This window comes from Lacerta agilis, chromosome 14 (genome assembly GCF_009819535.1).
Source record: "Lacerta agilis isolate rLacAgi1 chromosome 14, rLacAgi1.pri, whole genome shotgun sequence".
NCBI lineage: Eukaryota > Metazoa > Chordata > Lepidosauria > Squamata > Lacertidae > Lacerta > Lacerta agilis.
In genome coordinates, this window is record NC_046325.1 from 25,837,690 (window position 1) to 25,853,900 (window position 16,211).

The 16,211-nt window shown below is 50.0% G+C and overlaps 1 protein-coding gene across 9 annotated transcripts in view; it reads right to left on the reverse strand.

The window, feature by feature from the left end:
- Positions 1–2,946: 2,946 nt before the first annotated feature.
- The window catches only part of CACNB1 (calcium voltage-gated channel auxiliary subunit beta 1), a 46,446-nt gene continuing 33,181 nt past the window's right edge, over positions 2,947–16,211 (reverse strand). For 5 of the 9 annotated variants that reach the window (XM_033170618.1, XM_033170615.1, XM_033170617.1 and 2 more), the window contains 8 exons: positions 15,729–15,809; positions 15,090–15,148; positions 14,171–14,280; positions 12,346–12,354; positions 10,525–10,676; positions 8,714–8,809; positions 7,672–7,857; positions 2,947–4,987 (listed from right to left, as the gene is read on the reverse strand). In XM_033170618.1, coding sequence (XP_033026509.1) covers positions 4,472–4,987; positions 7,672–7,857; positions 8,714–8,809; positions 10,525–10,676; positions 12,346–12,354; positions 14,171–14,280; positions 15,090–15,148; positions 15,729–15,809 — 1,209 coding nt within the window. In that variant the 3' untranslated portion in view covers positions 2,947–4,471. Of the gene's footprint in view, positions 7,858–8,713; positions 8,810–10,524; positions 10,677–12,345; positions 12,355–14,170; positions 14,281–15,089; positions 15,149–15,728; positions 15,810–16,211 lie in introns of all 9 variants that reach the window. The other 4 variants (XM_033170620.1, XM_033170616.1, XM_033170622.1 and 1 more) reach the window with 2 other exon arrangements.

Genomic DNA, 16,211 nt, shown 5'->3' on the forward strand with positions numbered 1-16,211 from the left:
CTGGACACTGTAGTTTACCCCTCAATTGGCTACAGCTCCCAGCAACTGTTATCGAACTACAGTCACCAGAATTCTTTGAATGTGCTTCAGATGTATATAGTGTGTACACAAGACTGACAGCCTGCACGCTAGAGCTGCCTGGGTGCAGACAAAATGGAGATGCCCTACCTGTATTGGACATGGGACATTCAACACGTCAGGCAGATGCTCCACCCCTGAGCCGCAGAACTTCCCTTCTTGCTCCGCAGACGCTCTGCCCTGTGCTTGAGTTTGAAGGGGTGCCGCGAAATGATGCATGTCTTAAAAGTGTGTCACCAACATGAAAAGTTTGGAAAGCTCTGGTGGTGTACACACGTGTGTAAATAAAACGTTGCTGTATGGAGTAATCCTGTTTAGGGTTGCAGTCAACAATGACCTCTTTGGGGATACTGTGTTCCATTTTCCCTCCCTTCTTGTGTGTGTCCCCCCATAGCTGTCAACCTTAACCTTTTTTGTGGGAAATTCCCTTATTATAGCATTGGGAAACAGCAGGGAGGGTTGACAGCTATGCCCCTCCCCCCACCAGTCTACTTTCCATGCCTGCTAAGCATACTCAGGCATCATTGTGCATTTTGACTCTCTTGGGTTCTCTGTAAAACATCTCTCTTTTTTTTACACTTCTAACAAGCCTTGCAGTTTTGCTAAGCCTGAGTATAAATGGTGGCATTTCAGCAAGATAAGAATCAGAGACAAGGTCATGTTCACAAGGTCATACATTGTGATAGCCCTTGTCATTAAAGGTAGTTTCACATTGCTTTTCTGACAGCCACCCCTCCAGGCGGTTGCTGTGTAGCGGCTTGGATTTCTTGACACATCAATACCCTTAAAATACTCATGTTGCTGGTTCCACATGTTCACCGATGTACAGGTTGCTTTTCTGTGTGAGATACGTATATTTTTTACATAGGGAAAGGTCTGGATATTTGAAACAACACCCCAGCACTCCCTCCTTTAGAGGCTGTGTTTGTGTGCACACTTTGTGTGTGTGTGTGTGTGTTCTTCTGCGTCTCAATAAAAATGTCAAAGTGCATTTTATAAAATACTTTTATTCCCATGGTAATGGGGCTGGGCCATTGGAGCACTGAAAAATCAATTGTAATAATGGCGAGGCAGAGACATGGCATAATTTATTCTCTATATCCAATAGCCTTCTCTACCCCACCCAACCCTCCCAAATTAAACAACAAAACAACCCAAAGTGGAGAATAAATCAGAGGGATGCAAATATACGCCAGGGGATGGGACTGGTCATGCTTCATTATCTGAAAACTCAGTAGCACATTCTTGAAAATGCTTCCCCACTTTATGCAGTACCTCCAGTTATAAGGGTTTCTGGTGAAGCTATTTACTACAAAGAATTCAAGTTTGGCCAAGGAATCCCTACCCCACGGAACAATGCTAAGAATAAATAATATAAAATACACTCTCTTAAAATAACTTGTTAAGCGACAAATTCACTTTTCTCATTGTTCAAATCCTCTTTGCCATATTTTTCTTTGCTGGTCTTTCACAACTCTCGCCTAACAAGAAAGGCTGAATTTCAGGGGAGAGGAGAACGTTGTGTAGAGAGCACTTGACCTTGTGAATTTCTATCTCTTAAAAACAGTAGGGGAGAGAAACAGACATGTGAAATCCACCACAGAAGCAAACTTGAAGGTGTACCAGGTCCACTTTTGTCCTTTTGTATTTTAAATCCCCTGGTCGTGGCACAAAACGAAACAACCTAAAGCTAAGTTGGACCTAAGGAACTCAGGTGTGCTATTCCTGTCTCCAAGGTCTTTTATGTCTCAACACGCAAAGGACTTCCAAGGCTCCCAGGTCAATATTTCGAAAACAAGCAACGCTTTGAACTGCGGCGTTTGATATAAAGGATGTCCATTAAAGTGCGGTGGGTGTACAAGGCTATGGGATAAGGGACAGCAGCTTAAAATATGGGAACAACACCAGCAACCCTAACAGAATATTGCCCCCACCCCCAACAGTAGGACCAACAGTATCTGGCAATATCTGTGGGAATTACAAATTGTTTTTTGGGGAAGGGGATGGATTCACTGAAGCCGAAAAAGAACAGAAAGCTATCAAGTCCACTGTCCTCCTGGCAACAAGGGCAGGCTCCACCCCACGCCAGCAAGGTCTCCAACTTCCAACCTGCATTTCTCATTAGCAATTGGTTCTTATACCTTGCCTTCTTTAATTTTACGTCACTCATATGTTCCTGTCAGGTGCACTTGTAGATTAGGTCATAGGCAACATTAAGCGTCTTTTTCTCCCGCTTAGCTGAATATGCCAAGCTCTCTAGAGCTTTAGCCCAGGTAAGGCCTGAGGGGCTGATCTAAGGCCATGTTTCACATGTTATTTTCTGCCTGACAATCAAGTTTCCAGTTTCTTCACCTCGAATAATTTTACATTCATGCTGAAGTCAGCAGCGCTGTTTTAACGGAGACTGGGGCACCCAGTGTGTGAGCTACAAACCACACAGGGGAAGAAGGGGATGATGGAAACAGAGGATGAGCTTCAGCTGGGTCAGGGAGCCTTGTGGGAATTACGCCACAAATAAAATGTACACCGCTAAACAAACGAAAACAAAAAAACACCCCAGTTACCCAAAACCCTATCTTAGCAGCCTCAATAGAAGGTGGAACGTAGTTGTCAGATGTCTGGGGGGAAAGGCAAACTCCAGAAGTGTGTTGCATTCAGATGTCAAGGGTGTCAGTTACATTCGGAACAAGGGTGAAGGGTCAGCCTTCAAAAGTGTGGTCTTTGCACCTAAGGGCAGATTTTGGCACAAGAGCAGAGCCCAAAAGCTGAGCCTGGGTAAGCTGGAACCTACTGGGGTACTGCTGACATTTGGAGAAGAAGAAGAAGAAGTTTGGATTTGATATCCCGCTTTATCACTACCCGGAGAAGCAACCACAGCTACTATTCTCCCTCTGGGGTTTATAGAGGGAGGGACAAAATCTCTAGGCTGAAGGCCACCCACAGGCTCTGCAGATCCACTTGGTCCCGAACTCCAAAGCAGGCACAGGAGGGGTCAGTGGTGGCAGATAAAGGACTGCACTTAACGGCTGTGTGGCCCACTCCATCCATCTCACCATTCATTTCTTTCCAGTGGGAGCCATGTGCCTGAACTGCAGATATACAAGAACCATGCACAGCAGCAATTGCTACTGGCTCCCCTCGGCGCACGTTGGCAAAACTCCCGAGGAGTCTGATTTTGCAAGACAGAGACAGGCTGGCTTCCCTGAGTCTTGATGGAAAGGGAAATTCTAACCCAATGACAACCCTCCGAAAGGAAGAGGCAACAGTGGGATGGATTCAGTTTCCTGCAGCACACCTTCAGCAAATGTAAGCAGGTGGCCATTTTTAGTCAAGAAGGATCACTTCACCTCTCTGGTTTCAGAATGGTGGGAACACCTTCCTACTTTTCACCTGCGAAACGCCAAACTATCACACCAAACTCAGCGTTAAGAGCAAAACCACAGCTGGTTAAGAACACGGACAGTCCAGAGCCTTTCTCCCTGCCAAGCGTGGCACACAACAACACACACACACACATGCACACACCCTGCATGCCCAGGATCTGCCCAGCAGGTGACATACATCCAAGAGGGTCGTGAGCTGAGGCACTGGAGGATGGGTCGGACTGGAGAGTTTAAGGTGGCCGGGGTTGGATTTCTCTTTCGTAGGCACTGGAGAGGATCTGGCAGGGAAGCTGATCCTGTGACAGAAAACTAGGAGATGGTTTTTACTCCTCCCGCTGCCTCTCCTCCATCCCACCCACCCACACCCCAGCGGTTGGGCCGGAAAAGCACCACGAGACAGGCAAAGAAAGAGATCTATGATGGAGAGGGGAGAGGGCCGGCTTCGTCATTTGGGAGCAGTTTGGCCTTGCATGGGGCGAGGCACGCAGGATCTCAGGAGGGGCAGCCAGCAAGCACACGGTCAGCTGGTCTACCTCAGCTGCCACCCAAGTGTTGGGTGATTCCAGGCACCAGTGGAGACTGGCCCTCTCCCTCTCCAGGTCCACGAGGGGACCTCTGAGGAGAGAGGAAAGCTTTTGTTATTTAAGGTATATGTGATTATTTGTGACCTTGAGGGAAAAGGCCAGGCAGTGCTGGCTGGCTGGCAGGACGAGGGTGGTCCAAGAGGTTGTTGGCACAAATGGCAAGGCAGAGGGGCAGGTGGAGGGTGTCCCCAGAGAAGGGTGGCGAGGGAAGGGAGTTCACGCACAGACCCAGCCAGTGATGGCGCTGCTTCTGAGGCGCAAACGCTATATGCCTGCCCACAAACTGCTTGGTGGGTGAAGGACAATCCTCCTGAGAGGCTGGACTTACCCCTGGGTGCCAGGCAACTGAAGACAGCTCCTGTCCCCAAGGCTCTGCGTGGGAAGAGGCCTCTCCCTCAGCGGATAAAAGCCCTGCCCCTCAGGGCCTTAGCGGATATAGGCGTCTCGCGCCCAGTCCTCTACATCGTTGTGGTTGCGGCGCAAGCCCTCCTCCTCACTTGGGCAATAGTGCTCACGCCCCTTGCCGTGCCCGCGGAGAGACCGGTTGTGGTTTTGCCGGTCGGGCTCCTCGGCCTCCCAGGAGCCCTGGCGCTGGGGGTGGCGGTGCCCCCGGAAGTGGCCCCGGTGCTGCTCTGGCTCCTCGGCCTCCCAGGACCCCTGGGGGCGGCGGTGGCCCAGGCAGTGGGCGCGGCGAGGCTCCGGCTCCTCGTAGGGGTCAGTCTCGATGTCCATGCAGGAATCCGCCGGGTCAGTGTACGCAGAGTCGCGGCTGCCCTGCGTCTCCGAATCAAAGGTGTCCTGGCGGGAAAGGCCCCGGGCGGCAAAGTGGGAGGGGGGCGGCGCGGCGCGGATCTGGCCGTGCCCAGCCGGCTGCCCCGCATAGTCGTGCAGGCTGGTGTGCTCTGGGTCGAGCGGCTCCTCCCCATGCACTAAGTAGGGTCCCTGGTGGAAAGAGGCATTCACCACACACCATGCACGAGAAAGGGAGAAAGGAGACGAGAGTTAGTGCGGCCATGACACAGCAGCAGCAGCAGCAGCAGCGCCCCAAAACAGGTTAGCACAAGGGGCTCTCAAACTCTGGCCTGGCAAACCTCATGAAATCTAAGGGGGAATTTCCCCTGCAAAGACAGGTGATTTCTCTGGACCTGGTAGTTAAGCAGGTCAAAAACGAAAACAAAAAAGCATGGATTTTACATCCCTCACAGATGGGGATGGAAAGATCTGTTGGTTTCAGCTCCTCACTTTCCCCCATCTCAAATTCAGATCTCTACATTTCTACAGCCATTTGAAGGTTGTTGGTTTTTTCTTAATCTTCATAAAACTTCTCCAACAGGTTGGTGCAAATTTCTCCTAATAAACCCCCCCCCCCTTTTTTGGTAGAGTTTAGATTAATGGACACATCGTTGTAAGCAATTTCTCCTAACAGAATGCATTTTACTATGTTATTTTCACTAATATATTGTGCACATGTCCCCCTAATGCACACATTTTTGCAATCTTTGTTCAAGTGCAGGACTGCATTGCCAGATTTGTGCAAGTGTGAATCTTGAAGGCTGGCTGCGTTTCGGTTCTCGAATTGTTTCGGAAGGTTTTGGCTTCAAATGCGAAATGAACAGTTCCAGGCAGAGATCTTCATAATGGTGATCTGCGACATTTGTCTGAAATTGCTCTTTGGGCACGGCATTCTATGGGTGATGCAGAGCACAATGTATAGAATAGAGCAGGGATGGGGGGCCTGGGGCTCTCCAGATGTTGCTGGACTACAACTCCCATCATCCCTGGGCACTGGCTGTGCTGGCTGGGGCTGATGGGATTTGGAGTCCAACAACATCAGGTTTCCCATCCCTGCAGCAAAATATGGTTTCAAGAGGTGGCAACTTGCATCTCAAGCTACCCCTTCACCTTCACCTATAGAAATTGGGGCTTCCCATGGTTAACTGCTTTGCACCATGTTAGAGAGAGGCTCATCATCAGCCTGTTTGAGAACTCATCAGTTAGTTAAGACATAAAAAGATAGAGAGTTAGCATCACACAGAACACATACAGAACCACCTGTGCTGATCAGCTGGACCACCTTCTGTTATTTATATGTAAAAGCAGCAGCAGCAACAGCAGTCACTTACCACACCATGCAATAAAACAGCCCTGGGAGCCAGATGTGAAGGTGGTAAACTTATTGATAGCTAAACACCTTTGGGGGAATGGTGGTCACTTCTGTTTAACCACTTCAGGGTTTGCCTTTTTCTTTTTAAAAATGTGACACAGCATGGGGTTTCCCATCATACACCCAAACATGCATTTGAAGCATGTCCAAATTCACATTAGAACGATGGGCAGGCATCATGCCACCCAAGCAAAAAAGTGGATTCTGCAGTAATAAATCTATTTCTACTCAATGCAGACTTCTTCTTCTTCTTTTTAGCTCACAAGAGAGATGAGTTTGATGGAGCTCTGTTCAGCTTGCTATGCTTGGCAATCGGTCCTTGACTTGGCCTAGGCTTAGGCAACGATGCGGGGCACTGTCAATGTAAAAAGTCACCCAGCTCTGGAGGTGAGATTCTGACAATATGGTTTTGCCTGCCAGTAAATGCTTTGCACTGAGGGCACGGGAATCAAGTGGACAAGGTTAACTTGATGAGGTATTACCACCGATGCGATCTACTGCAGCCACAACTGCTCCCCAGCCTCCCAAGAAACATGACTTCCTGTCACTAGGTGGCAGAAACTCAGCAGACCATGGTTATTGTGAAAGGGATCCATAAGGTCATAGACTTGGTGCTCCTGCCAGATTATCCAAAGTGGGGCCCCGTACAAACCCCGTGACCTTACAGATCCCTTTAGACCAGTGCGTTCCTGCCACTTGGTGACCGGAAATCACTGCTTGTTAGAAAAGTGGATTGGGAAGCAGCTGCCCAAATTCACCCTGTGTGTTAAGAGAACGGAACAAAGAGCGTGTGGCAGATGGAGGGGGGAAGGCACTACGTGCAGGGACAAAACGGGTCTTTGAGGGCAACTCGGCAGCATAATGGACCTGCCCCTGCTGAAAACCAGGCTCTGCATTCACGTGGCACACTGGAAAGCCAACTGACTTCTTTCCCATGAGCAGGTAGAGGAAAACCCTTCCTTTGTGATGCCATTTTAGATCTGGTTCAGAGCAGCCCACAGAACCTGCCCTAAACAACAAACCCACTTTTCCTAGCTGAGATGCTTCTTTGATGTCCCCAGGAAGCATTGCTCAAAGGATAAGAGACGGCGGGGTGTAGGGCGGGAGAGATGTGCTGGTGACTTGCTGAGGTCATCCTTTAATCAAAGTCAGATTGCGAGGGGAAAGGGGTCTTTGTGTGTGTACTTTAGCAGGACAGCTTCGGAGAAGGGGCAGGGAGGCGAAAGAGAGAGATCGCCTTGACTGAACAGCAGCACTGACAAGTCCTTTGTAGGTAAGGGGGAGCCCTCGTTAGCAAGGCTTCCCTGTGCTCGTTTCTTCATTTCCGAACAACTACCTCGGGTTCCCCCGAAAGCTACAGCTCGTGCTCCTCCACCCGGACAGCTCCGCTCAGCCCCTGGTCCAGGCTGCCCCTCGCGCCCCAGAACCCCAGGTTGCGCTTGAGCGAGGTCAGCACTTGTACCTGGAGGTTGGAGACTGGGGCGGGGCTGGCAGCCAAGGCAGCCGTCGCCATGGTGCGGGTCAGCAGCGGATTGGGTGGGTTGCTGCTGGGAGGGTGCGTGGCCTTCCAATAGGCTTCGAGGTACTCAGACAGGTGTTCACAGGCATCTTCCAACTGGTTCTCGTCCAAGATAATGTCAAACATCTCCTGCAGAGACAGAGAGGGCGGGGAATGGGAAGGATTTAGCCCTGTGAGCGAGTGCAGAATGATAGGGGCAGGGGACCAGGAGTGGAGGCATGGGTTGGATAGGGTTGCAATGGTAGTCGCTAGTGGGCTGGCATAATGACTGTGTAGCTTCTACTTAAATCAGGGGTGGGGAACCTGTGGCCCTCCAGAAGTTGCTGGACCACAATTTTGGGAAAGGGCCAAGGGTTATTGGTAGAGCAGCTGCCTTTCATGCAGAAGACCCCAGGTTCAATTCCCGGCATCTCCAGATAGGACTCCCTGTCTGAAACCCTGGACAGCCACTGCCATCAGTGTAGACAATATGGGGCTAGATCAGGGCTGGCCAACTTTTCATACCAAGTGGGCCGCAAGAGTACTTTGACATGGAACCTGCAGGCCGCACACTGACTTGTCATGTGGGAGAGGGGAGCGAGGCCCAAATTTGACACACACACCCCCAGCCCTTGCACTGCCTTCCCAAATTTGGCTGAGAGAGGCACCAGGCTTAGGGAAGGAGATGCAAGGCTATGGGCAGGGTCCTAGAGCCCTCCCACCCTCTTCCCAAAGCCAGGAAAGCACTAACTAGGCTTTGGGAAGGGGGAGGGAGGACTCTAAGACCCAGTCAGAGCCCTCATGCCTTCTTCCCAAAGCTCAGCACCTCCTTTACCCAGCTTTTGGAAGGCAGTGCAAGGGCTTGGTGTGTGTGTGTGTGTGTGTGTGTGTGTGTCAAATCAGCAGGGGTTCCCACCAGCAAGGGCTGATGGGAGGTGTAGTCAGGAGGGCACCAGGTTGAAGTGGGCTGGAAAAGGGCATGAGGGAGATGTACCACAAGACTCACAGGGGGGCACTGCGCCAATTTGTCTGATGCCACCATCTGCACATTCAGGTGCTTGGCTTGGGATTTACCTCTCGATTTCACCAGTCTCTGCAGCACCTGTTGGGCAAAGACATTGGGGGAGAGGGAGAGAAGAGATGTTAGGGTGCCCAAGGGGGCTGGGAACAGGACTGGAAAAGAGGAGGGCCCTGCCCGAAGGGACTCCTGTGCCTAGTCTGCCACACCACTGCAGCTAGCCTAACAAGGATTTAGCCTCAGGAAACGTTTTAGGGTGTGCGATCCTTACTGGGGAGGAAGCCTTCATGAACACAGTGAGACTTTTCACCCAGGATCAAGTCAAACCAAGAAGTAGGCAAAACCCTCCCTCCCTCCCTCCCACCCCCAAATCCAAATGCATTGCGCCTCAATGTTAGCTACGTTGCTTGGAACCTGAAACAAAACCACCCCTTCCCCTGGCAGTAAAAAACGTAACGATGAATAGCAATTCATTACCATTTCATGACACTTAGAAGCCTGAGGCAGTTGCCTCACTCTGCCTAATAATCAGGCTGGAAGGAAGGAATCCAAGGTGGGTAACTCATGCAGCCTTGAAAGATCTAGCTCTCATAGTGGCAAAAATAACTTTGAAAATGTGATTGCAAGAACAGGACATACGTAACTAAATGACAGGCAGGAAGGAAGCATACAAAGTGCTGGCTGTTCTTCAACTCTCATGAGATCTGGATCTTTCGAGGGTTGATTTACATATTTTTTCCTCATGCGACAATGAACAATTCCAGAATTTTATTTTATGTTTTGCAGAGGGGAAGGGCCACAGCTTAGTGTCTGAGCACACGATTTGCGTGCAAAGGTCCCTGGCATCTCCAGGTAGAGTGGGGACAGGAGCCTGCCTGAAAGCCTGGAGAGCTGCTCCCAGTTACTGTGGACAACCCTGAACTAGATTAACCAAAGGGCTGATCACTGGTATAAGGCAGATTCCTGAGAACCCTACGGTGGCCGTTTGACACTTGCCAGGTTTTGTAAGAAGTAACTTGCAAGAGATGTTAATTACATTACATTAATACGTAATATTCATGTATGTTTGGCACTTGTCTGCCTTTTAGCAGTGTCTGCCTTTTTCTTAAAAAAAAAAAAAAAGCCCCACCCCCAAAAACCGAGAGTCTGGTTTTTTCTACCATACACTTAAATATGCATTTGAAGCACATCTGAAAGTGTGGCACGGAGCCCCCTCCCAAACTATGGATTTTGCACTCATAAATGTATGTCTGCTCAGTGCAAACTCACATTTTTAGCCCACAAGGGAAATGAGCGATGGATCTCAGTTTAGCTTGGCATTCCTGTAGCTACACATATAAGCCTTTGGACAGGGTCGGCCCTACAAAGAGGCAGAGTGAAGCAGCAGCCTCAGGTGGCAGATGCTGAGGAGGGGTGTGTGGCCAGAGCTATGAGTGCCATGTGATCTGCCTTATGCCCCCTACATTATCCTGCTGCCCTCAAGTGCTGAGGAAGACACTGTTCTTTCACCAGTATTGGAGTAGGATAAAACTGCCAGTCCAATTAGCTTCTGTACATGCCTTGGGGGAGGTGCCATCTTGCCCTTCGCCTCAGGCGGCAAAATGCCTTGAGCCGGCCCTGCCTTCGGACATGGTACGTTCTAATCTGCTGTTCTTACCCTCACTCCTATTGAGTTCTGCAGGGACTTTTTAATTAGATCCGACACCAAAACAGTCTAAGATCCTCTGCCAACCTCTTTCCTAATCTTCCCAGTGCCGTTATAGTGTGATCGGGAGAAAGAAAAGAGAAAGGCTGCTCACCTTGGGGGAGGATATCTTGATATAGACGATAATTGGCGCTAATGAGGTCTTGGACAGTTGAGCCGGGTGATTGATGGTGTCTGCATCCAGAGCTACCAGCTGCAGGGTGCGGGCCAGCTCAAAGATGCGCTCGATCTCACTCTGCACTTCAGCTATCGAGGCAGAGGGCAAGCGGTGGGGAGAAGGAAGACATGGTCAACATCACTATGCAAAGAAACTGCAGCATCATTCATACCTCCCTTTTGCTATTCCAGATCCTGTTTAGCATTACAAGGCTTCTGCACTTGTAAAAAAAATATGCAAGTCAACTCTTCTGTCCCCGAGGACAGAAAACCATTCCTTGGGCTCCTGAATAGTCAACAGTCAGCCCCATCCACAGATCTGCATTTGATTTGTGGCAGCACTATGGCAAAGCAAGGGGAGATGGTGGCCGCAAGATCTGGGGCACCATTAAAAGGGAGGCAAATTTCTGGCCTGGAGAACGCATTCCGTTCCCCTGTGTAAGAGCCAATGAAATGAATGGGAACTGCGCAGCACCTGTTCATTTCAATGGGGATTGCGTGGGAAAACATCCCCATGGATTGTTCCTTAGTGAAAGTGTGTGTGTGTGCTGTGCAGATGCCATTTTTATTTTCTACTTCAGGCAAGTGTAAAGTGGCTTGCTGGCACACAAAGATCTCCTTGCTCCCCCCCCCAAAAAAAAGATCGCCTGCAGGTACTTTGGGTGCTACTTTGGGCTGTCCACTAGCTGCTCTGCATGTGGGACACTGGATATGGGGTTCTTATTGGTCCCTAGGAGCATCTTGTGTTCTTGGGGATGTGGCCCTGCAGATCCCAGCATGAGATCCAGTGTGGCGTAGTGGTCAGAGTGTCAGACTGGAGAGACCCAGATTCAAATCCCTTGGGCAAGTCCCTTTCTCTTTCAGGAGCAGGACAGTTGTGAGGATCAAAAGGGAGAGAACTACGTGCACCACCTCGAGGAAAGATAAACAATACGTTCCTTTCAGTGGACTGTGCTGAGTGCCCCTCACTTTTTCTCCAGTAAGAAACCATGCAATAAATTGCACAGTTTAGTTACCTTCACGTTAAAAGTGGGGCACGATCCAGCCAAAGCCCAGAATTTTGAATATCTCATGGGTTCCAATGAGGAGCCAATATGTGATTTAGGCTGCCATCCTATACTCGCATACCTGGGAGTAAGTCCCACTGAACTCAATAGGTCTTGCCTTCCAAGTAGACGTGTATAGGGCTGCACTGTAGTTCTCTTCTCATTAACACCAATGGGCTCTGAGATTGCTTAGCTAAATTTCTTAACTAGGCTGTACCGGAACAAAAAATAGTCCCCTCTCCTTTTTTAGTCCCTGAGCAATTTTCCCCAGCAAGAAATGTTATTTACTTATTTTCATTTATCATATTCCGATTCACCCCCACCCCCAACAGCAACTCCACATTTTAAGTTCGGGTTTAAAAAAAACACTCTGGTAAAGAGTCTAGCAATTGAAAAGATAGTGAGGACACTGAGACAGCAGTGACTCACCATTTTTTCACTTTCCAAACACGAGGGCGAATTTCAAAACGAACAAAAAAACAATACCTATTGCGTTTGGGCGAAGCCGAAGCGTAGGTGTGCTTTTGTTCTGTGTTTTTGAAATTCCCCCTCCCCCTCCTCTCCCAGAAGGAAAAGCTGTTTTCGGTCTTCCCCCCCCCCCCCATTTCAACAAAACATCTTTCCCGTTCTGCGGAGGGGGAAGTTAAAGCAAGTTAAATTTGCACTGGAGGTGGGGGGCAACCGAGAGCTTGCGGGGGCTAAAGGTTACGTACCCAAGACATCTGTATCAGGAGCAGAGAAAGGAAGAGGAGGCACAGACACAGGGGAAAGAAAATTGTGGGAAGCAGGGGAGGAGGGGGAAAAAAAGAGAAGAGTGAGTTGGATTTGCTGGGGAGCAGTAAAAAAGGAAAAAAAAAAAAACATGCCCCAAAGTCTGATGCCACAGCGGGGGGAGGGGGGTCTGAAAACAGAGAAGGCGTCTGATCTCCCTTTCCACCTGTTTGACGATGAGAGGTATTAATTAAGGAGCATCCTGTTCCCCCCTCCCCTTGTCCCATGCATGTAGGTAGGTTTAGACAAGAGGGCAACATATCCCAGGATGAACTCGAATGCGGACAACACTTCTGACACCGAAACCTGGACTTTTGGGAACAGTTTCCACACTATGCATCATGATGCGGGGTGGGGTGGGGTGGGGGGAGAGACTCTCACAAGCACACCCAAGTGTGTCCGTCTCCAACCCAGGATACAGATATTTCATGATACGGAAACAGCCCTGGTGCCCAGCTCAAGAAGATCGCTGAGGTCTTTCTTCTAATGGGGCAGTTTTGTTGGTCCCACCTGCCCCTGAGATCTGGCTGCCAGGGGCGTAACGTGGGTTGCCGGCACCCAGGGTGAGGCAAGTGTTGGGCCGCCCTGGTGGACTGGGAAGCTGACAGTCCCTTCTCTGGCCAGCGTCTAACCAAGGGAGTCTCCAGCAGTGCTTTCCTGCCAGTGTGGTGTAGTGGTTAAGAGCGGTAGACTCATAATCTGGTGAACCGGGTTCGTGTCTCCGCTCCTCCACATGCAGCTGCTGGGTGACCTTGGGCTAGTCACACTTCTCTCAGCCCCACTCACCTCACAGAGTGTTTGTTGTGGGGGAGGAAGGGAAAGGAGAATGTTAGCCGCTTTGAGACTCCTTCGGGTAGTGAAAAGCGGGATATCAAATCCAAACTCTTCTTCTTCTTCTTCTTCCCACCTTCCTCTTCCTTCCTCCTCGGTGGGCAGCCCTGGCACCCTCTCAGCCGGTCCAGGAGCAGGGCACGTCCTGGTACCCCTTCACCTGGCCATGAGGAGAAGGAGGTGCTGCCCCAGCCTTGAAGGCCTGGCCTGGGTGTGGTTCCAGCCTCAATGAGGGTTGGGCCCCCTCAGAAATTTAGCCGCCGCCCCCCACGCTACGCCACTGCTGGCTGGTCTTTACCAAGAGGCAAGTATTTAAGTATGACAGGCCCTCCCTATGGAACTCCTTGCCAATAGAGTTTTGGCGGGAGCAGTGTCTTCTAAAAACGGTGTTATTCAGACGGGCTTTTCAAAACCTGACGTTCCCTGCCAACCATCTCTTACTGATGCGGTTGACGTGCACAGCGCTGTGTATACCTCCTTGTGGTATTTTATAGCATAGCGTGGCTTACAAATATGTACGTATGTAAATAAGTTCATGATCGGGTAAGAGGAGTTCTGCCCATAGCTGTCAACTTTTCCCTTTGTTAAAAGGAAATTCCCTTATTCCGAATAGGATTCCTCGCAAGAAAAGGGAAAAGTTGACAGCTATGGTTCTGCCAGGGACAGGGAGAGGAGGGGCATTGCTGCAAAGCATTATGGGAAATCCAGAGGCATCCAGGAAAAGCTGCTCCTGGCTGATACAGATCAGAGGAAAGGCAGGCTAGGAAAAGCTTTTGAAAAACAGGTGCCGTGCAAGATGTTAGGTGCCATGCAATCACAGAGGCAAAGTCACGCTTTTCGCCTCCCTCTTCCCACGTGGGAGAAGGCCCTGGGAGAAAATGTTAAGAGACGAAAAAGAGCCAAGCTTTTTCTCCCAAGGCCTCAGCGCAGCCTTACCCAGGCTAGAGCGGGTGCTGGAGCGTTCGATGATGGTGTGTTTGCTGGGGTTGTTGAGGACCGAGCGCTTGGCCAAGGAGATATCAGCTGTCACACGTGTGATGGATATTCTGTGGAAGACAGAGAGGAGTGGAGGCTCAAGGGGGCAAAGGTCATTCCCTCCCCCAGGCATCCCCGATTTCCAGGACTCTTAAGATACTCGTCACTGTGCTACAACACAGGGAGTTTTAACTACCTACTAGTGAAGGCTTAGTAGTTTTAGTGTCCACTTAACAAACCCCCCAAAACCTCAGGTTTCTAAGGGTGCTTCCAGATGGCCTGTCTATCGAGCATTTATTCCAATTTGCTTGCGGGGAGGTTAGATGACGCTGCATCGAAGCAAGTGTCATCCCACACTGGGCAGTGCATTCCCCCCTCACTTTCCTTATCGCAGCATGTCTGATCTTTTGGGGAGGTGGGTTTGTTGCACAACACCTCCCAAACGACTATAATTGCTCAGCCTGAATTTGAGGGTATGTGACTGAATCCCACCTGAAAATAGCAACAGTCTGGAAGTGCCCTACAACTTCATGAATTGGGAAAACAGGTTTTTTTGTTTTTGTTTTTAAGGTAATTGGGTCTAGCTGTGTATTCACAAAAACTGGAGCACCTCTGCTTTCATTCTTTCTTTAAAAAAGAAGAAGAAGAAGTTTCTGGTCTTCATGTCCAGGAAATGGGGAAGAAGCATTTGGAAATGGACAGATGGTAATGGGGGCTGCATAAAACTTATTGTGGGAGGCAGAAAATCCTGCCCCATTTCCTGTGGTCTTCATCTAGGTTTCCCCTATGGTAACTCCAGCACCAGGATCTTGATACAAGGATCACAGAACAAATGGAAGACATCAGATCCCCACCCTGTCCCCAAGGCTTCTGCTCACACCTGCCATCGAATCGGCGTTTCAGGAAATCAAACAAAGCTTTCTGCATCATGTCCGTCACCTGGGAAGGTAAAAGGGGTTGGGGGTGGGCAGAAAGACAGAGAGGAGGAGGAGGAGGAGGAGAAAAGTCAGAAATCGAAAGAGTCACATGCACAAATGTGGGTGGGGAAGAAATCAGGCTTCATCTTGCTTGTGCTAGTTCTTGGTAGAGGCTCGTCAAAATGGAGACCCACCCCCAAGCTTCCCTACCTATTTCCACCACTTCAGACTCGTAGGTGCTGAAGTCACATCTGGATGCCAACCCATTGGCAGAGAGATCCAGAGGATTACTAAGAACAGAGCGAGGAGCCAATCAATGAGAGGGCACTGGTGGCCAAGATAGGAGGGATGACCTGTAGGAGGTAAGCTCAAAGGAACAGAATTGGGAGGAGCCACAGCAACTCAGGACATGTCAGTCCTGTTGCCAGGCAGATATCCTGGACAGGGCTTGAATGATGGACTGGGAGATGAGGACACATGCCAATCTATGACAGCCCCCCTGGCTCCCCTTGCCCAATTCTCTTGAAAAGCAACATGGCCCCTCAGTCCTACTTTCTATGCATGCCCTAACCCCCTCCCCATGAACTCTCTAAATGCCTCACCTCATACCCTTTCAAGGATGGGCCTACAAGAATGATGGGCCGCATGGAAGGAACCACATCATAGGGTGGCACATGCTCCGCCTGAGAAGAAAGGAGAGAGAAGAAGACATTAGACTTGGTCCAGATCCAGGCTACACCAGTGCTGCAGGCACCACTGTTTTTTTGGAAGCCTAGCAATTTCAGCAATTCTTCTAAATGGGGGGCAGCACCTTCATTTTGTGGGCATGGGGGAGGAAAGCTGAGCTGTGGGTGGCAGGAAGAAGGGTTGCTGAGGGATCTCAGCCTTCCAGATCCGACACCAACACTAGCCTGAGCGCTGGACATTCAAGATGGACCTAACAGAAGACCTTCATGCAGCTGCAACCAAGGTTTGCTTTTGAGCTTACCTTAAAGAAACAGGGGCCTGTATCTGGAGTGGGGGGGTGGGGAGCAAATCTCACACACAAACTTTGGGGTTTCAAGGTCAGCTTCCTCACAGTTGCC